Source organism: Chroicocephalus ridibundus, chromosome 1, assembly GCF_963924245.1.
Source record: "Chroicocephalus ridibundus chromosome 1, bChrRid1.1, whole genome shotgun sequence".
Classification (NCBI taxonomy): domain Eukaryota; kingdom Metazoa; phylum Chordata; class Aves; order Charadriiformes; family Laridae; genus Chroicocephalus; species Chroicocephalus ridibundus.
In genome coordinates, this window is record NC_086284.1 from 136,885,298 (window position 1) to 136,907,566 (window position 22,269).

At 41.1% G+C, this 22,269-nt stretch overlaps 1 protein-coding gene across 4 annotated transcripts in view; it reads right to left on the reverse strand.

Moving 5' to 3' along the window:
• Positions 1-22,269, reverse strand: part of WNT7B (Wnt family member 7B) — a 101,034-nt gene that overhangs the window by 5,876 nt on the left and 72,889 nt on the right. For all 4 annotated transcript variants that reach the window (XM_063355084.1, XM_063355074.1, XM_063355093.1 and 1 more), the window contains exon 3: positions 9,509-9,780. In XM_063355084.1, coding sequence (XP_063211154.1) covers positions 9,509-9,780 — 272 coding nt within the window. The remainder of the gene's footprint in view (positions 1-9,508; positions 9,781-22,269) is intronic.

Sequence of the window (22,269 nt, forward strand, 5' to 3'; positions counted from 1 at the left end):
CAAGATGTCACCCATTCTGGTGTTCTAGGTGGTACCTTTGTATATGTATATGTATATTTATATATGGATGTGTGTGCCTATCTATGTTTGCCTGGGTGTGTTTGCCTTTGGGTGAGACGCTGCCATTTAAATACAGCACTGCCTGACACCCTCTGTAGTGCAATCTCCAGCAACTTTATCTCAGGTCTCGATTTCTTTTTTTGTTGTTGTCTTCATGAAGGTCCAGTTTTTGTGAGTCATTTTGCTGTACAGAAATCTGACTTCACTGCTATACTTTTTCAGAGGTTCCCACTGTTTATGATCGTGGAAGAACTTGCAAATGAAAGCCACGCAGGCTCAAAAAAGCAGAAGTTTCGAAAAGTATTAATTCCTGATCCTGAAGCCAACCTCACAGGTTTTTTTATTTTTTTGGAGGCTTCTCTCATGATTGTGGAATGCTTGGGGTTACAACACTGAGCACAGGCCCAATCATCAGGTAGTTAAATTCCTGAATGCTATAATTTGTGTGCCCACAGTCAGCTGTGGGTATAAAATTGTGCCCAAAAACTTGGAGGTCAGGGAATACAAGGCCCAAACTAAGCAGATTCTAAGCAAGATTTTTTTTTTTTTTTCCTTCTTTCCACCCAGATGCTGCGGAGCGTTCCTCTTTGCTGACAAGCCAGCACGCTCCGGCTTTCCCAGAGGTATGTCTATCTGCGTGGTACATCTCGAGCAGCTTCCCACTTGCCAGCAAGGTGCCACTGGACCTGGCAAAGTTTACAGGATTTGACCCTGTTCGCCCAATGCTGTGAATGAAGAGCGACTCACGTTTTTCTTCCTAAGTGTCCCTCCAGCTCACTTTTCCTCGGCAAAATTCCCGTCAAAGCTTTGACCCTGAGCCTTAAAGGTACTTATTTACTCAGTCTAATACACTGTGCCAAGCTAGGTGCCTGATTAAAGATTGAAAATCATTAGCTCGTACGACCCACTCTCTCAGCAGTTTCATTTGTCATGTATGTCAGTGCCTCCTATCTAATCTTGAATGGTTTACAGCAAGATCTACCTCTGAGAGCAAATTCCCATCGTTGGACTGCGCTGCCTCAGACTAATCGTAGGAACATTCCTTAGGTCCCTTTTCCACATACAGGCCCACTCCCACCCCGGTATGGTCTTGCCAAGTAAAATCTTCTAACTACTGCTACTTTGTTAAATGAATTGTGAAATATAATGTTAAAGCTTTCTTATCCCACATATTTTTATACCTATATAAATCATACACTGAAAATGCAATTTGAGGGTTGTCCGTTGCCAGTTAAGTAGAAAAAGACTTGCGAAGACTGAAATAAAACAAAATGATACGCATGAAAAGAAATTAATCTTTTCAAGTTCCATATCTAGACCCAACTGCATAGCATCAGATACAGTTTCTGTACATATTAAAAATCCTATCTGGATAAAATATGTAAAAACAATAGTAACATTTTGTGTGTGTTTGTTTTGGCTTGCCTTTTCTGGTTTGTGTTTTCCTTAGTGGAAATGCACATTTTTGGACCAGATGTTGAATGTAACAAAATCCCTATTACTTTTCGAGTGCAGTATCAAAAAGAAATAGAAGACTTTAGGAGTTTCCCCCCATCAAATATGCAAGTGATCAACTTTTTTGGGGGGTAATACCAGTTCCAAAAGAGGTGGATTCTGGTCATAAGATGTCACCACCCCTTTGATACTTGAACAGCTGCAGCCACGAGAGCTGATGGCTTGCCGACGACGCGCGGACAATGCCGAACCTAAGTCTGAGTGCAGCCTGGGGTCCACCACTGCTGTCAAAATGCTGATCCCATGCACCCATCTGGGAAACAAAGTTGGGTTTGCTTGGGTTTGGCTTTTTAACTTAGCTAGCCAGGGGTGTAACTAACATTAGTAGGGTGCAATGCTACTCCTCTAATACGAGTGTCCTGGAAATATTCTTCACTAATAGCAGATCATGAAGGCCAAAATTGAGCACTTCATGTCATGTCTCCTCAGGTTGTGCCCAGCCCCGTGAAGAGAAGACAGGGAGCCAGCAGGAGAGGAATGTGGGTGCTTCAGATGCATACTTTTCTTTCTGCTCCTCCGTGAGGCTGCTCCATCGAGCATCAAAACAGGGTTTATACCCTGTGGGATGGGAGATGAGGAACTGGATTACTCTGCTTACTCCTTTTCTTGTCACATCCCTTTTTTTCTTATTGTTTAGTTTGATGGGAGCAGGGAGCCTCTGCTTTGCAGCGGGTACTATCCAGCCACGGCGCGAGATGGCTTTTCCGTGGCACTGGCGGATGCTCAGCAGGACTGGGGACCCTCTTACGTACCAAGAGGCATCGATTCACCTCCTCCTACCCTTCACCTGCCTCTCTAGGCAAGGCACCCACCCTTGTAGTATCCCCACTGAATGCACTAAAAAAACTGAAGGCAGCCCACTGCTCTCTTTACCTAAATTCTCCTCTTGGCTAGCAGGAAAATAAGCTTGGGATTTGGAGACTTGCTGCTCATCAGATGAAAGTCCCTACCACTGTGGGGATGGGCTATAGACCCTTACCCGTCTGTGCCTCTTCCCTACCTTCTAGAAAAAGAGAGAATAACTTCTAAGTTTGAGCAATAAACTGCTGCAATTGGTTAAAACTTTCTGAAATTTATTTTTACAGTGTAGTGTTGCAAAAAGAAAAAAAAAAACTTGAGAAGCACCTTTTAAATCATTCCCAAAATGAGTGCAATTGCAGTATTTTACTGTCATTTCTATGGAATTTGCTATCAAGCTTGAAGGTAAAATTTTAAATATCATCTTAAAGGGGTGAAAACATTACATTACTGTTTTTATTCTGTCAAGCAATATAGAGATGTCAGGGCGGGGCTTTTTTTTTTGGGGGGTGGGGGGACAGGGTGCAGTAACATTTTACCAGATGGATGATACGTGTCTTGCATACATTGCATGGTATGCATGGGCATGCACATTTCTAGAATAAAACCATTTAGCAAGTCCTAAAATATTTGGCTATTTCCCCCTCTAATTTTAAAGCAAAATGTTCAAAAAGTAAGATAGTACCAGATGTAGCTTCTGGCAGTCAATATTAAGGGTGTGTTTCTGGAAGAAAAAAATAGGCTAGTAAATCCAGCCCAACTGGAAGCAGGAGAACTATCCTCATGAGATTTCGAGCCAAAGCTTGCATATTCAGGACATATGGATAAGCACTAGTTATCCATCCAACCCACCCAAGCTGTAACACCAAACTTTTTGAAATTGGATTTATATCTGTCTGCAAATCAATTTAAGTGGGAAAGCTGAAAGTACGCCGTCAAGCACAACTATCAAACGCTTTTCTTTCAGTGTTCTCTCAAGGGATGTGCAGTGAAATAGGTTGTCTCTTTCAGAGAAAGAAACTTTCAGCAAATGATGGACTCAGGGCTGTAAAACCTGGAAAGTCACATTCTTTAAATTGCTGAAATGACTTAGGACACAAAGTGGCATTTTGAAAAATATTTTAGGCTTATAGGAGCATCAAATTAGTCGGCTTTCACTTTTGAAACTGGGATTCAGCCTCCACTACGACTTTGGAACATTTCGTCCAGAGTCTTTTTCTGGGGTTTTTCTTCTAACCTTTATGTCCTGTTAGGTGACAGTGAAGGCAGTTTGCAACATATTAGGGCATGCCGTGCGTCTTGCAGAAGTGAGCTTATTAGTTTAAATATTTCATGTGAAGTGAGCTAACACTTTCTTACACATTTTATGCACAGACAACACATAAATATCTATAAATATACATAATTATGTACACACTTGGCCCGCCTACATATACATATATGTGTGTGTACGTGTGTATAAATATATATATATATATATATAATGTGAATGGTGACCAACCAATCACCTCATTAGCTGTTCTACCGCCAAAGCATGTCAGCAAAAATCCCTTCCCAGTACCACAGTCCTGTGGCGCCAGGAACTGTGAGAACGAGCCACGGCTTAGATGGAAATGTTGTCCCAAGTAATTGACTAATCTCTCCTGAAGAGAGTCTGAATTTTTTTATTTTTTTTTTTGTCCCCATACTCTTATTGTTTGAAATGTAAAATAAGATGTTGTCATCTTCCAGGCATTCCAAAAAAACAACAAGAAAACCCCATCGACATTACAAAGGCCTAAATATTGGGCTGGTACCAGGCTGAATTGCTGGCAGCCAGTGTGATGGGCGTGTTTCTGGAAGGGAAAGAAATAGGCCAGCTTTTTCTCCACATAACCACAGTCATTGTCTATCGTAAGAGCCTAATTGATTGATAAACTGTTAGAAACATTTCTTTTCTTCTTTTTGGTAAAAGCTGTGATCTGCTACCAATTTGTCAGCTTGTTCTTTTAGCTCCCCCCCTTGAAAACAAACAAACAGAAAAACCCATTTTTGTAATTGAGATTCCCCATGAGAGCCGGTCATTGTTTTGAAGCTTTCAACAAAAAGTTAAGATTAATGGCGTGCGTTCCCAGATGTTACGCTTTCTAAGTTCATTTATCCCAGAATAAAGATACTTGTTTCTAAAAATACATGGTAGAAAGCTGTCTCATAAAACAGCATCAAAGCTTACTTGGTTTTACTGGTATTTAATTTTTCATTGCTCTATCAAAATTTTGCCCACAGGTCTCTCTGTAATCATTCAGATTTGCAACAAACCATTCTTTCGGTAAGATTTGCATTAGACTTACACTAGTCTTCCTTTGGGGGCTTGTTTTCATTTATCAAACTTGTACTTTCCATCCTGAGTCATAGCGGCCATCTAAAACATGGTGGTGAAGTTAGCTACTTCGCTCTTTTACACAGCACGATGCTGTTTTGCCGCAAAGCATAAATCTTCCATCGGTAGCGTCTCATGTCACTGGGAATCGCTAAGCATTTATTTCTTCCTAATGGCACCAATGGCAAGCTTATTATTTTGTCACTGGTGCTATTTGTTACAGATTTACTAGAAACTTCACAAATTTGACATTAGCTGAAATAGTTCTTAGAAATGCAATGCAGAGCAATTAAGGGATGCAATGTGGGGCAACTGGGGGCTTCATTCTTTCTGGAGTCATCAGAAATTCCCTGAAAAGCCTAAATATCGTCTGTTTTCAAGGAGGTACCAAAGTGTTGCGCTGAGCATCTCAGCTGTGCCCCCAGAACTATTTCCCCCCATCTGTTTGCAAATTTTGTGCAATTATTTATAGAGCGTGCTGTTTTTTCCTTAAAGAGAAATCCCTCAGGACTCTATTTTTAACAACAGTGAAATACCAGCGGGCTGGCTTTTGAGAACATCCCTGTGAGAGCAAAACATTGTCGTCACTGCTATAGTTACAAATGCCTCTAACTCTCAGGCGTGTCTGGGACAAGTGCTGGGAGAGATTAAGGATGGGCAAAATTCCTGCCCCAGGACATGAAAAATTCCATGTGATGGTATAAAAGAGCACCCAAATAATTGCTCTGGGGGCAAAACTGCTGGTCAGAGTCCTGGATAATGGTCCTAGCAATGATCTTCTGGGCACCTGGTAGAGGTCTAGTGAGGTCATCAGAGGTCTTCCACTGACTTCACAGCAAGTTGGAAATAACAGTAGGGGGGAGTGGGAGTTCTTTGCATCCTTTTTTCCTCATCTCTTAGGAGGCTCTGGGATTTAAAGAGAAGACTAAAATGAAGATAGCAGATTTATTGGCTAAATATTGTTGTTACCTAACTCAAAAAGCCGATTCAGTGTGAACTAAGCCAGTACTCAATAAGAATTGTGAGCCTTACCATTATAGATTTAAACATGAGAGGGGTTTTAATAGTGAAAGCTCCATGAAATATAAGACCTTGGGAAATGGACCAATGTTCACATAATCAAGTTGTTGGATTTTTTTCCCTGCACCAGTTTGGATAAGATTGAACTGGAACTAAGAAGTATTTTAGTGGTTGGCAGAATCTCTGTAGGAAGCTACAAAAACATGTAATTCCTTTACTGTCTCGGCATTCCCACCCCACAGTTGAAAAGATTATTTGAGAACTTCTGAAGCAGCAGAGAGGTAAAAAATAAAAATAACCTGAGTTGCCTATGGTCTCCTTCTTACCTTTTATTCCTGTTCAAAAAGAGGGGAAAATACCCTTACTTTGGTCCTTAATAACAGTAGTCATGAACCAGAAGCTTGGCTCCAAACTGTTTCCAAATTTTAAGACATGTCAGACTCACATCAGCAGGATGGTAGTGACAGAGTCTTACTCAGAAATGTACGAGCTTTTCCCAGTTGTGTCGTGAGATGTTGGAAGGGGAAAGGAGGAAGATGGAGGTTCAGTGTTGTGCTTCAACCAGTGCCAAGACATGAATGCAGTGTGAGACATAACTTGATTGTGAATAAGGACCCTGTGGAGTATGTCAGAATAACACCCACACATAAGCAAAATCTCCTGGTTTCAGATTTTGTGTTAGGCTAAAAATCCAATCCAGGTTTACCCAGGACCCCTAAAACTGCCAAATTTCAGGTGGGTGTAGGTCAGATTTCAAATTTGTGTGGATTCTCAGGAGGGACTTGTGATTTCATGTTGAAATTGCACAAAACTCTGTGGCTGCTTTCGTAAAGGTCCAACCCAAAAAACAAAGCAAGTATATCCTAGTTTCCAGAGTTTTGTTCTAACCTAAAGTTTCAGTCAGTCTCAAATTCATAATGTCTAATTTATACAAATAGCAGATGATCTCAGATGAACCAAAATCACTAAGTATTACATACTGTCCAACTTTGCATATTCATTTCATGGGAATGTATGTCATAACACCAACATTATTTCTAAACATGGCCCCCAAACCATCTTTTATATGAGCACATTCCTCAGGATTTGATGGATTGTACTTAAAAACAAAAAGCTGCACCAAATCCTTAGCTTTTGAAAGCAATATGATGCATTAATGATTACAATGAAAATATATGGGTATAAATAACTACTGAAAACTGCCAACAACAAAAACGTGTGGGAATTCCAAAATACTATTTATGAAAAAGGGTACTTGGGGAACAAAACCCAATATTGTCGGTATTTACATGCCTTTTTACTCCTATCTCAAAAGCACAAAAGTGAGCGTTATCATTTGTTTTTGCAAGAACATTTGCAGAAAATTATGTTTTTAGAAATGTTAAAAGAAATACATTTGCACGAATGCTGCTAGCAGAAATATTTGTAAAAACACACACTTCTTTGGTTTGCTTATGTCCCCCTGCCTATGAAATTCTGATGAAGAGTAAAAATATAATTTGCTTAATAAGAATCAGCAATGTGGTCTAGTGGTTACTGGACTATATTTAGAAGTGGGGGACCTGGGATCAGTGCCCGCCTCAGATATGGAGCCGCCTTCTGTCCTCGGGCAAGGGACTTTTTGCTCTTCTCCATCTATGCACCCGCTTTTGCTCTTTTGTCCCTCTTTCACATCTAGACTGTAACATGTTCAAAACAGGACATGCATCAACATCTCCATGGGGGTGGCACAGTGCCCCCTACAGAGGGTCGCCAGTTTAAGCAGGGATCATAATGCATCTAGCGGTAATAAATGCTCCCTTGCAAGTCTAACATGTGGCTTCCATCTTCTTCTGCATCCAAATGCAATGCATGACACCAAGGTGAAATGCCCAAAGAAGTGATCAGACCTGGATCTTCCAGGCTGCAATACAGCAGTGTGAGGTATTCTGACCCCCTAACCGAGTAAGCTTTGGGAAAAAAAGATTGTGCTGCTCTTAGGGATGCCTTTCTACCTGGCTCTTCAGTCAGCTGCCTCCTTCACATCTGGAGAGCTCAGTATAAAGTATCAATCTAGTATTGTGCATCAATCCAGTATCAAGCCTCTCTGTACACTTGAGATTATGCCCCATAACTGGTCTCTTTTACCAACTTGAATTTACGCAATACTTTCTTCCCAATGGATAACTGTTCGTACACCACCTTCAGTTTCAGTGCGCAACCAACTGCAATACCCAGGAGGTTTTCTTGCATGGCCTGGGTATGTCATGGTTTCAGCTGGGATAGAGTTAACTTTCTTACTAGCAGCTGTTATAGAGCTATATTTTGGACTAGGGATGGGAATAGTGTGATAGTGCACTGGTGGTTTTGGTTGTTGCTAAGCAGCCAAGGGCTTTTCTGCTCCTCACACTACACCACCAGCAAGTAGGCTGTGGGGGGGCACAGGAAGTTGGGAGCCCAACTGACCAAGGTGATATTCCATGCCATATGACATCATGCTCAGTATATAAAGCTGGGAGAAGAAGAAGGAAGAGGGGAATGTTGCAATTATGGCATTTGTCTTCCCAAGTAACCATTACGCATGATGTAGCCCTGCTTTCCTGGAGATGGCTGAACACCTGCCTGCCCATGGGAAGCGGTGAAAGAATTTCTTATTTTGCTTTGCTTGTGTGCATGGCTTTTGCTCTACCTATTAAACTGTCTTTATCTCAACCCTTGAGTTTTCCCTCCCCTTTACTCTTCTGATTCTCTCCCCCATCACAACTGGGGGGAGTGAGCAAGTGGCTCTGTGGTTCTAGCTGCCAGCTGGGGTTAAAGCGCAACAGTGTTAATAAGCATCCTCCGAAACACAGGTAGTGAGAAAATAGTACTGCTTCTGTCACCACCAACTTAACCATCTCTGCCCAGCTCAGCAGCCAGTGTTTGGTGTAGGACTGAAAGCGCACACAAAGTAAGGGAGAAAATTTCAGTCTAACTTTGGGGTCTAGATGTGGAGGAGTGATATGTTGGAGTCTTCTGCAACACTGGAGGGTAGAACCAGCAATTTTTTTACCTGGGTGAAAATACTTTGAAGCATATAGTAAAATCTTTCCTGAGGTAGGTACGTATTATGCAGAAAGATTTATTATACTTTTTAAAGGGCGACCTTTGAGAGCTATGAGGAATATTATTCAATGGACATAGCTCCATGATGTGTATTGTTTCCATTGCAAACAACTACTCAGTCATGGTTGTAGACATGAAACTCTTTCTTCTTCCAAAGTGATGTTTATGCAGCCATTTGTAGCCCACCAGTGCGAAATGGACAATTGTGCCTTTGCTATGAAGTGTGTATCTCATTACAGCTGTGGTCAAAGAGGTGTTTTGATTTTGGATGGAGTAAATAGCTGCAAGTGCTGTGGGAGTTCAGCAGTGCAGACACTCAGTCCTGTCCCATCACAAGCCTCGACATCTCTTGCTAGATTTTTGCAAAGGAGATGAAAAATGCCAAACATGTTATGCCAAACAGCTCCAACAAAGTCCTCTCTGTTATCAGTGGGACTGGAAAGAAGGCTTAGGAAGCAGAAGCATTTAGGGGAGCATCTATAGTACGTGGCCAGCTCTGAATAAAAAGAAACAGCAACAAAATGTAAACATTAGATGCCATCAGGTAACTGGATGTGGGTGTGGGATAACAGCAGAGGGGTAAGTTCTTGGGGTATGCCTCCTGCCACCAAGCCAGCCTCCCCCCGTCCTCCAGCACACACGTTACCCCATCCCTCGTCCTTTCTGGAATACCTTTCTTCCAGCCTCATTGTTGTGCAAGTTCATCAGCCTCCGTGCATTCTTTTTGATTTCTCGGGCATCAACAAACCTCCGGGAGAACTCAATGCCGTATCTGATATCCGCAGAGCAGCCTCCCCACTTCCAGCCCTCCTCCTGGTTGTAGTAGCCCTGTTTCTCTCGGTCACAGCCACAATTGCTGAGGTTGCCCTGGCTGCAGGCGGCCGTGACAGCGTGTGCAACCCCGGCAGCAGTAATGGCATAGGTGAACGCAGCTTCCCTGCTTCCTGTGGAGAGAAGCCAAAAGCTGGTGGGTTGGCAGAAAGGCAGCGCTTACTAAAGAAAGTACAGACATTATCTACAGCAACGGTGTCAGGCAGGAATGCGAGGAGGGCGTTACTTCTGGTGGGTAATTCTCATTCTTACAGAATTACATACATATTTAAAATGCTTGGCTCAACTGGGGCATATTACCCCAGGTAAGCACCGGCCATATGACAGTCCATCTAACCCCCTTTGCCAAAGGGCAATTTGGCAATGAGTCTGGACAGTGGTGAGGTGAGGCAATACGATTGTTTTCACACTGTCTAGTCAGGTTTGCAAGCTGAATTTTATCTATATCAGATGGTTAATAAGCGAGTCACTGGCGGCAGTGCTCCCTGGAAAACATTGGTTACCTCTAACCATTGGCACTGCATAGAAACAGAAAAGCATTCAGGCAACTTAAGAAATACCAGACCCTTTCGGATGTGCAAGAGTGCTAGGACACAAATGGGGAAGATTATTAATCCACCTTTATAAACACTCCAGTAGCACCCATTAGTGATGCTGGATGTAAAGTATTGGAAGAGAGACCTGTAGAGACAAGAGCCAGGAAGGCTTTGCTTTCTTTCAAGGTAAGGTAGAGACTACCCCTTTCCTTTGCTGACTTCTCTTGCGTATTAGTTTTGCTGTAACTACTCTCTTCCGCTCTCACTCTGACTCAAACCTCTGCATTACCTCAGCTATTGAGCATACGACGGGTATGGAAGTGCTGTGGGAGCATTGTTTCCCCTCCAGAACAAGTGAGATACTGTTATAGAAGCACAGTCTTCTTTAGAAAAAAAGTCCTTTTAGAAAAAAGTTTTTTTTGTTTTTCTACGATGACACTAGTTGACAAGGTTCCTCATTCCGGTTCCCTGTTATAGCTGAGGATATGGAGAGAGACAAATAGACCCCCCTTTCTTCACTAGGCACTGTTTGGCTGAGTTGCCTGTGGGATGCACATACGCAAGGAGATACAGAGGCAGAACAACCGAAAGGGATGCTACAGCCCATGCGTGCTCTCACGTGATATCACACTCTGTCACTGACTTAAGGTAGGGCTGAATCATGGCCCTTGGTGTTTTGCAGTTCTTATTTATAATGTTTCCCTACAAGTTCCCTTCTCAGCACTATCCTTATTTTCTTCTGTGTGTTTATCTGGTGATAAACAGACAATCTTGTACTACCACAGCCAAAGACTAACTGTAAAGAATTTGCAGAAAGTTGTTGAAATGCTTTAATGACCACACACAGAGCTTTAACATCGTTAATGGATTTGGGAAGGAAAAAAAAAGAAGACATTTTCCAGAGGAGAAAAAAACAAAACAAAGACAAAACAAAACAAAACAAAGACAAAAAAACCCAAACCAAAACAAAACAATACAAAACAAAAACTTAGGAGCTATTTTAATTTTTTTTTTTTATTTTAGGATTCACAGATATGGTAACTATTCTGGAATTATCAGTGCACAGTGTGGGGGGTTTTATGGTTTTTATTTCTTATTTTCATAGATAGCTTCCTGCAAAGTTACACCGCTGCCGGATATGAGAGAGATCCTACAAGAAACAATCGTAAACTGGTTTTTGGCACCATTTACTGGTTTCTCCAAAGCAATAAAAAAAGAGAATTAAGGTAAGAGAAAAATAAAAGGGTACTGTGTTCTTCAGGTACCAACAAGGTTAAACTGAATTGTGTATTATTTGAGTAAATTGTGCAACAGAAGGACTGACTTTGCTTTCAGACGCAGAAGTGTTTTGTAGGGATGTACTATGTGTGCAGTCTGGTTCAGTGGTTCCCAAACCGTGGTCCGCAGAACACTGGTGGTCCAGGAGGCCACGGCAAAGGGTTCACAGCTAATCCACAGAGCCATATTAAACACTGTTTTTAATAGTGTTTTCAATTAAAAGTTTGATGATAATGATGCCTGGTGGTCCGCAAGAAATTCTGAGGGTTGATAGCAATCCAAAAAAGTTTGGGAACCTCTGTTCTAGTTCCTAGTGTGTTCTCTAAAAACGCATATCAATATTCACTCTCTTCTTCACCCGTCTGCTGAAGTCAAAGCCAAGACCTGTGTTTTCAAAGGTATCCTGTTGACTGTCAGGATTTCTTTCTTCGTCCGCTTTCAAAGAAAAAAATAATAATCTGTTCTTACTGTATAGATTGAAAGATTGTAAATATGACATGTAATCGAAACTACATATTCCTTCCTTTTCAGGGTGAGAGTAAATGAGAATGCAAAATCAGACCCAGGAAATTTTTTGAGCTCAGACACCTTTGAAACACATGTAGAAACACTTATAAACAAGCAGAAACATATTCCAGTCAGGGAGCAGACCAGCTGTGAGCTACAGCTTAGTAGATTTACTCAGAGATTAACCAGAGAGAGGTTGCTTATGTTTTATTTTTAAGCTCAATGTATTCCACGTGTATCCAGAGTAGAAAGTAAGCCATTTTACCATGGCCACTTGTGTCTGTGACCTGTCCGTGAGTTTTCACACGGCGCTTCCCTTGATCAGTCTTGTAAAACTAAAGAATATCCTGTCTTTATCTGCATTTCGCTTTCCCTGATTCCCATTCCACCCTGACTACCTTCAGGAACAGAGAAAAACATCCTTCCTTCACCCATTTGAGAACTATAGCAGTGACAGAATTATCTCAAGTCATGGGATAATACCAAATGGAAAACATATTGACTCTCTGAAGAGATTACTCTTCTGTTTCAATGTTGTTCTAAAATAAGAAGGGCTCAGAAATAAGATCCGGCTTGAAAATCAGATTCCTTTTGCAAGTTAAGTTGTCCTGCTAAGAATTAAAGTTTTTGACTTTAGTTTTTTTTGACTAGAGGATGTTCCAAAACTTTCCTTGAACTTCAGCATAAGCATTACCTCAGCAGTTCTCTAAAGTCCTAGGATCAGTAGAGTCTATCAGAAAATGCTGATGGGGGAGGGAGGGGAACCTCTGCGCTCAAATAGTGCCTCTGCTGTACACAAAGCTTTCCATTAGCATGTCATCGCTTGGAATCTGTTCTAAGCAAGTCTTTGTTAGGCAGCTAAAAATATTTAAGTAATGATTGCTGTGATACCTGAATGGAGAACAATAATCTCATTTTATGGAATTTTCTGAGATTTCAAAAATATTCTTGTTCGGCAATGAAACAGAGACAAGTCTTTCCAGTGATATTCATGAAATGGAGAAAGATTATAAATAGCAGAAGATTTGGGATTTGGCCCAACTTTGAAGCTAGATTCTTCTTTTTCCAGTGAATATCCTGGTCACCTAGTTATTTAGCACCATATATGCTCACGATCTGTGTCTCAGAAGAAAAATTCTTGTTCGACTTTTTAATGTTTTCTGTCATGTAGACCTGTATAATTGTTTTGAGGCTTTATTTTGGCGGAAAAGACACTTTTTTGTGCAACCCTTGGATTCACCCATTTTCCTCTTAGAAATGCCTGCGTCAATGAAGGCAGTTTTCTGATTTAATTCCCAAAACACAGAACGAATGGTTTCATGAGTAACGTGAATGTCACTCCGTCTGATCTGATAACTGCCTGATCTAATAACCCCAATAAGAGACCACCATCAGTACTAACTGAAATGAAGCTTATGTCTTTGGTGAAGGTGCTGAAGGTCACTTCTCACAATCTGCCAGGCCGTGAGAGAAGTTTTCCTTGTGGTCTGCTGGTCTGAGTTACTGCCATTTGCTTCAGTTCATTTGCATTCTAACTGAGGGCTGTATTTTAAAAGCGCTCTAGTACCCAGCAATGCAGGCAGTTGCTGCTCAGACAGACAGATACTGGAACATTGCTTCCTAAAAGGCGTGATTTCTGGCAGATAGGGTGAGAGGAGCCTATTTATCCGTTGTTGGAGTTGTGGAGCAGCCTATACTTTACCCCTAACTTAGATGTCATCTCTGTCTAAGTTTTAGACCGCGAACTAAGCACTAAACTTAGTACAGTCTGATATGAAAATTATTGCAAGTTCCATAATTGCCGTAGTTTACTACATTCGAGCATGCACACATTCAGCAGCGTATTTTCAGCATGTACCCACAATCAGCTGAAAATCATATATGCTAAATATATTTTTTGATCATTCAGCTGTGAGTGCAGGGTTAATGATTGAAGTATTTCATAGTTATTAGCAAGGCATCTATTTTTATGGGTAACTAGATGAGAATATTACTAGTCTACACATCATTCTGAAATGTCTAATGTCAGCAGCTAGATGAATAAGAGTGCCACTGAATGTCAGCCGCTAGAACTGTAATGTAACTTGAAGTATTAAGCTGTAGAATATACACTGTTTAGCCAGTAATTTGCTAAATCTTGGATCAACAATGATAGAGAAAAAATACTACACGCTGCTGTTAAACAAAACAAATTCCTCATGTACTTACACCATCTGTAGACACCAGATTGATTATACGACACAATACAATATATATCAGTGGTGAGAAGAAATGAACCACAGCAGAAGTTTGATTTTTTTTGCCAAAATTATTCTTTTCAACAAGTCTTCTTTCGCATGGGCAAAAGACAATAGATACATCTAGATGAGTAAACAAAATCTCAGACAACAGTACCCCAAGTAGGGCTGGATGAAGACTTTTACAGACAAGTTTAGTTCCTTTGTAATTTTGTATTTTATTCAGCACTCTCATTAGCAATTCTCAAAGAGAATAGTACAGGCTCTTCTCTTTGGGTTCGATCCAAAGGTAGTACAAGTCAGCGAGAGTTTTCTCACTGTCTGGAGCAGATCCTTTCTCTATTTGCATTTTCAGTGTAACTAATGTGGGGCTTCTTCGTTTATAATCTATAAGCAGGGATAGGTTTAATTTCTCTATCCCTCTAATTTAGTGTAGTGGTGCTGCATATCAGAGCTATCATAGAATCACAGAATCATTATGGTTGGAAGAGACCTTTAAGATCATTGAGTCAAGCAGTTAACCTAATACTGCCAAATCCACCACTAAGCCATGTCCCTAAGGACTACATCTACACTGTCTTTTAAATACCACCAGGGATGGTGCCTCAACCACTTCCCTGGGCAGCCTGTTCCAATGCTTGATAACCCTTTCTGTGAAACTTTTTTTCCTAATATCCATCCTAAACCTCCCTTGGCACAACTTGAGGCCATTTCCTATTGTCCTACTGCCTGTTACTTGGGAGAAGAGACTGACCCCCATCTCTCTACAACCTCCTTTCAGGTAGCTGTAGAGAGCGATAAGGTCTCCCCTCAGCCTTCTTTCCTCCAGATTAAACAACCCGGGTTCCCTCAGCCGATCCTCATAAGACTTGTTCTCCAGACCCCTCACCAGCTTTGTTGCCCTTCTCTGAACACACTCCAGTACCTCAAAGTCTCTCCTGTAGTGAGGGGTCCTAAACTGAACACAGTACTCGAGGTGCAGCCTCACAGTGCTGAGGGGGATGATCACTTCCCTAGTCCTGCTGGCCACACTATTTCTGATACAGGCCAGGATGCTATTGGCGTTCTTTGGCTACTTGGGCACGCTGACGGCTCATATTCAGCCAGCTGTCGACCAACACCCCCAGGAGCTTTTCCACCAGGCAGCTTTCCAGCCACTCTTCCCCAGGCCTGTAGTGTTGCTATTGACCACTGAAATCAGACTGTACAAGCAGAAAAAACACCACAGAAAAGCAGGGCTGGCAGGAACCTCAGGAGGGTCTCTAGTCCTTCCCTCAACCCTAACATAGGCTAGTAACACAGGTGTCCTTCACAACAGCTTTTTATTTATCCTGTCCTTAAAGATCTTCAGGGGTGGGCATTCCACAGTGTATTCTAGTGCCTCAGGACCCCTTTTGGTACACGTTTTACTAATAGTAGCCTGAAACTATTTTTCTGAACTCAAACCCACTCCTTCTTTCTGTACAGATGCTAAGGACCGATTGCTCCCTTCTAGCAGCAGTCTTTAAATATTTAGACTTCCACGCCTTTCCAGATGTGTTCCATTGTCAGTCCTTGCAGAGCAATTTCAGGAGCTGTGATCATTCCCTGTGCTCTCCTCCAGATCTCCCAACGGACTGGCCTTGTGGTGTGGTGCCGGCGATGCGATAGGGAGCCGCAGCTGAGGCCTTGCCTGCTGGGGGCTAGAGCAGAAGGAGCACTTCATATGTCTCACATGCTACACTCCTGTTTACTCATGCCAGCATGGTGTTTTCACAGCAGCAGGACATTTTTGACTCTTACTCAGTTTGCAGCTGAGTCTTCTCTGCAGCTGCTATCACACCAGATGTTTCCCATCTTGCATTTGTGTAGCTGATTATTCCCATGTATAGAACCCCATGTATTTGCCTTTCCGATTTGCCTCCTCTTTCTTCATTTTATTTTCCTTTTTCTTCTTTTCTGGACCATTTCTCCACGATCATTTTCAATTTTGACCCAAACTTCCTCTGGCTTCCTTACAGTCCCTCCCAGCCTGACATCATTTTTAAATTCAACATGCACAGCTTATTCCCTTTGTCAAGTCAAGAGTGTAATACTGACTGGTACCAGATCCAGCACAGATCACAAAGGAAACCCAGTTAGTACATCCTTCCATTTTTATAGCTACCCTCCACGTACCATTTCCAGAAGTATGTAACCATTTGGTTAGCTTTTCCTTAGTTTTTCTATGAGAATGTCTTATAAAACAGTGTCAAAAGCTTCACTTAAGTCCAAGATATATGGTATAAACTGCTGCTTCTCTGCCTCTGAGGCCCTGGGTGGCAAAAGAAGGAAATTAGATTGGTTTAACATGATTTGTTCTTGACAGATCCTTGTTGACTGTTACTCATCTCCTTGTTCTCAGTTATGAGCTTACAAATGGGGTTTTGTTCCCATATTTTTTCATTTACTGAAGTTAAGCTGATTGGTCCTGTAATTCCTTTCTTATTTTCTTTCAGACAAAGGAAATACATTTGTCTTTTCAATTCTTAATTGGAGTTCTCCACAACTTTTCAGCACTAGTGGATGTCAGGACTAATGGGTCTAACATGACTTCATTAAATGTTCTGAGATGAGGGACAGCTAACTGGAAAGCATTCAACCTGGACAATCCAATGCTGAGATGGTATTCCTCTGTCGATGATATTAGTTCTGTAACCATCTGCTTGCTCACCATTGACCTTTTTAGTGAAAGCTGAAGTGAGAACTGCTTGGCCTTCTTGACGTTATTCTTGGCTTACACTCTCCTCAGGGGTCCACTCAACTGAGTAGTGGACTGGGTTTTTTCCTTCATCTTCCACTCATTGACAAAGTACTGACTGAATGATTAGTGTGTAGCCTGTTGTCAAAAAACAGATATAGTCATCTGTGGTCATGAGGTTCTTCTTGTAGCACCTGTGCTCAGAAGGGCTCCAGAGTGATGAACCTGGTGCAGGTCGAATATCTGTTACTTTCTGGTCAAATCTGATGGAGTCTTCCAGTAGTCACATTGGGTAATGTTCTCTTTACACTATGTATTTGTTTCCCATTTCCTCTCTAAAATCTTCTTTTTCCTGCCATAGTCTGATCAAAATAGCCTTAATTTTGCTTTATCTAGATAAAGCTAGAGCAGGAGTTGCACGTGGTTTCAACACCTTCTTCCTAGACTGCTCATGATGTCTATTTCCGATTACACACGGTTGGGATGGAGAACATTGCAGATTTCAAAGCCGAGAATGTGTAGTGCTATGACATAATGGTTTATTTACCGATTCTTCTCTTATTCAGCGTTTTTCATCTCTAGACTCCCACTAAGTTTTTGTAGTTGGAGATGCCAGAAATTTGGCCATCAGTCTGGAATCACTCTGTCAACTGGATTGTTTTCTGTTGCTCATGCGGGTTTGTCAAATTTTCTTTTAGAATGGGCTGTGCATGAGCCAGACTTATTTCACACTTGCCTTTTTGCAGCTCCTTGCTGTCACTGTTTATATACTTTTGAAAGCATGTCTATTAAAAAGCTATTTGCTATGCCTCTGCTTTTCACATTTTTTCAAGCATTTTTCCAATTTCATGGTTATTTTCTAAAGACTTGGTGGTAATTTTCACAGTGGTTTCTGTAATGAGGCTTCTAACAATTTACAGGGCTTTTTTATTTAATTTAGCCCCTAAAGATATTCAGTTAACTACTGGCAACCGTTAACAATAGTCAGCATTTCTCTTCCAAAGTGAGCATAATTCTGTTGTGTTTTTGACTGTCTTTTGGCAGCATGTCCCTTGGTGGAATTTTCTGGGACAGCTCCTGTCAGGTTAGTAAGTTGGCTGTGACCTTTGAGTGGACGTTTAGAGATGCCCACAGAAATATGACATTTTTGGTGTCTCCCCTGTAAAACTGTATTTGTTGTAGCAAGTATTTCTTACTAACTCGGCCCTAACAAACAATCTGTATCTCATTCTGACAGCAAATGGGGAAATTAAGTTTTGATCCCAAAGCCCCACTGCTTGATTTTGTCAGGGTTTAATCAGAACATGGTGCTAAGCACTCATTTAAAGAATGCACAAGAGCATGGCTTGAGAAATACACAGTGCACAAAGCATGAGGGGGTAGTTCCCAGATACAGCGTACCATTGAGAAAAGCCTGTGCAGTGTCACAGACGGCTGTGTTTTCACAATGCTACTGCTCATACTGTCAAAGTAGTATGTGGGAAGCAATAGCTGGAGCAGAGAGATCGTCTCCTGCCTGTGCTCTCTTCTGGACCTACTGACGTCCCATTGTGGGGACTTAATGATTCCCTGCTGAATGTTTGGCGCTTTTTCTTTTCAATGATGACTAGTGGTTTGATATATTGTAATATGTGAAAGCTCAGACGGAGCCATCTTGCAGCATACTGGGATTTTTTAAAAGTTCTTTGCACCCCTTGTTGGAAAGCATGGACTCCTGAAGGCATCTCAGAGAGACTAAGTCCTAAAGTATGCTAACGTCCTTAAATTAAATGGGGCTATAAGGAACCAGATGTCGTATTCTATTCTATTCTATTCTATTCTATTCTATTCTATTCTATTCTATTCTAATCTAATTCAACCGCATCAATCTATTAACAATAACAGTTCTTATGTGTAGGATCTGCCAATGCATTATGGTCTCTTTTATTTAAGGTCATTTCACAGGGAAAAATAAAAACAATATTTAAGAAAAAGGGAAGGGAAGCTACAGTATGTGGGCACATATTTTTCTTATTTTAGATTTGCTCTTGATAGTGCTCTTGCACTGCAGTATGGCCTGTTAAAGGTCTCTGAGATACCTATGTGGTGCTCACCGAGGGAAATGTCCTGTACCAATATAAGAAATAGAAAATATGCTTACTATATCATAAAAAAAAACCAACAACCAAAACCCCCCAAAAAACCCAAAACAGCAGAAAACAAACCTCCACTCTGAACCTGTCAGGGAAATGTAGGACAATATTACCACATTTTTAAAGTAAATTTGTTTTCAAGTCAACTTGATGCTCAATTTAGTAGGATACAACAGCAGGGTAGGTTGCTACCAAATCGTTTTAGTCACTAAGATTTTCACGTATGTGGATTGTATAGGCTTGAGCCTTTAGTGAGTGAATCAGGTAAGAATGGTTATTCTCCTGGGCTGTCAATAGAGAATCCTTCCAACCTAAATTATTCTATGATTCTGCGATTATGTTTGACTTTGCTATGGACCCAGTTTCACAAATACTCTGTCATCCCTACTACCACGCTCAGGAATATTAAGAAGTAATCACCTTGCCGAATCAGACCTTCTCAGTGGACTCTCTGCTGGATCAGTATTTTAATTCACTTGTTTCAATCATTTCAGTGGCCTCACGCAAATATACTGTGTTGAAGAACACCTCTTTAGAAATAAATCTGCACTTCCATTTGCATGAAGTCATCTTTTCCTGTATTATCTTATGTCACTTCTAACCTAGATAACAAATCCCTGAGGGCAGTGGTCATGTCTGTATTCTTTTATAAATCACTGTGCACACCTGTGCTTTGCTGTAGAAACATGTTAAATAATAACACCTTTTAAAGGGTTCACTGAATTATGAGTAGTTGTAAGCACTAAGCTCCTATACCTGGGCATGCCAGAGTGTCTGAGGGTGGGTATCTGTGGGTGCGAATGTCTGTGTATGTTGCAGATGAAATTTCAGCTCTTGCTTCAGAATTTCTTGAGGCGAGTTAGTTAAATCATGAACGTTCCCTCAATATATTGTGCAGAGCTTATTAGTGGGCCAGGGCCGCTTTGCCATAATTATCAAATTACAGATATACTACGTGATACACACCTCAAATTCGTGTTACACACAAATCTTTGTGTCTGTGCACAAAGGTAGTCCTTGCCTGAAGAAGCTGTGTCTTTCAGCTGGAGAGGGCAACAGAAGAGAGACACTATTATCTTTCTTGCACAAGGCACGAGGAGATTAAGGCATTTATCCCTAAGGGAGAAGGACCTATAAGAGAACAAGCTGTCATCTTCTTGGATTCTCTTTGTGGGGAGGCCACAGAGGAATTTACATGTAGACTTCTCAACTGACAACTGAAACACAAACTCAACCCTGTTTTCAGGGAGGATGTCTGTGCAGCTGCACGGTGGGACAGGAGAGCTCCAGGAAAGAAGCAGCAGCCCCTGGGACTGGGGCTTCTTTGCTCTGCACTTCCACATACTGATCTAGCATAGTATTGAACTGGTTGTGGCTACTGCCAGAGCCATAAAGGGATTTGGACAAAGAATTGTTCAGCATCACCCCACCTGCCAGTACACGGCACTTAGAGTCCTCTCCTAACATTCTGCGCTCACACCTCCTCACACGCCATACCTGCATAGCATTAGATCCACATCCTTCCTTTACTTTTGATTTGAAAAAAACAAACTAGTTTAAGCGTCTTGCCAGAATTTTTGCTGAGATTGCATTTGCTTCTGTTTCAGAGAGATGCTAAATATTTTCATGTCCCCATTTGGAGTCGATAACATTTCTTGATACTAGTAAAACATGTGCAACTTTAAGCAGGATCTTAACAGCTGGCTTCTTCTGTTTGTCAGCATAGACTTATTTTCTTGTACTCGCTTCTTATGTTAGCCAACACAGTTGTTTGATATACATACGTATTAATCTAGAAATCCCCTTTTGGAAACACATAGAAAGCAAGAGCAGTAGCAAGCAAGCCTAGCCCAAGACATTTTGCAGGTACGAGGCACTGTATTCAGATTAGATGCCAATGTTTACAGTATACAAAATTAATTAAATCTATAGGGCAATAGCTAGACACTTAGAGCTAAATCTGCAAAGGGATTTTGGCTCTAAAGCCTGTCTTTAAGATGTTCCGCCACCGAGTATTTTCCATGTGGCCAGGATAGGAATCCAGCCTTACCGAGCACTGAGAGAGTTAGACACCAAAAAAGCAAGACTTCCAGAAGCTATCAAGCTGCATGGGGAAGCCCCAAAACTGAGAGTAGAACATGCAAAGAAAGGGAGAGAGTCTAAACTTATCCCATCAGAGAGTTAAGCCAGATTTCCCTGCACAGTGAGCCTTTCCAAATCTGCTGGCAGCAGTCATCTAAGTGTAATTGCTGAGGGTATACGGTGGTTTTAGTAAAGGAGACCCCACCCTTAAACCATTCTACTATCAGTCCTTATCCTGTTTTATATTCTGACTGGGGAAAAAGATTTCATTACATTAAAAGCCAGAAGATTATTTTGTTTGTTTCACTGATTAGGATAAAGATATTTTACTGAACACAATATAACTTCTAGTGTATTTTTCTAATTTTTTTTTTCAGAGTATCATTTAATTTGATTCTATCAGGTACAGAATTAGGATGATTTTATATAAAATAAAGTACTAATTCTGCTTAGTCATGACATTTGTAAAATAAGGTTTATGAGGAGCAGCAGTATCTTTAATTAAACTGAATTGCATGCACTAGGCGTCTTACTTGGTATAGACAGGAGGTAATAAATAAATATTTATTTAAAGTATTTGTCAGATTTCCAACCTAAATCCAGAGAAATATCATAAAATGGCATAATGATCTGTCACATTGTATTTTTCACTGCAACAGCAATGGAAGAGGAGTATTAAGTCAAATAACTACGAAATAATGACAACTAGAAATACCTCGATTTACACACCCTTTTGTGGTAACAGCAATGAATATGGAGGAAGTACTGCCCAACCTCAGAAACGATGACAGCCAGGCTGGGGTCTCTGAAAAGCATTTTAGACTGCTGGTCATGGAGAAACAGCTCCTGTGTGCCTGGGATAACACTTTCCAGGCACAGAAATTGTTATGCTTTCAGCCTGTCCAGAGAATCTGCTCTTCAAGGTGGCCTCAAGATATTCTTCAAAACAGTATAGACATAGACAAAAGACTATTTCCTATGCTTGACAAAAAAGGAAAAATAATTTGTATCAAATAGTGTACTAGAATGTTGCCTTTTTCTGTAAAATCCTGCACAGGGACATAGCAGAGAGGTTCTCTTTGCATTTGCTGGGAAATGCTGTTGGATTGTC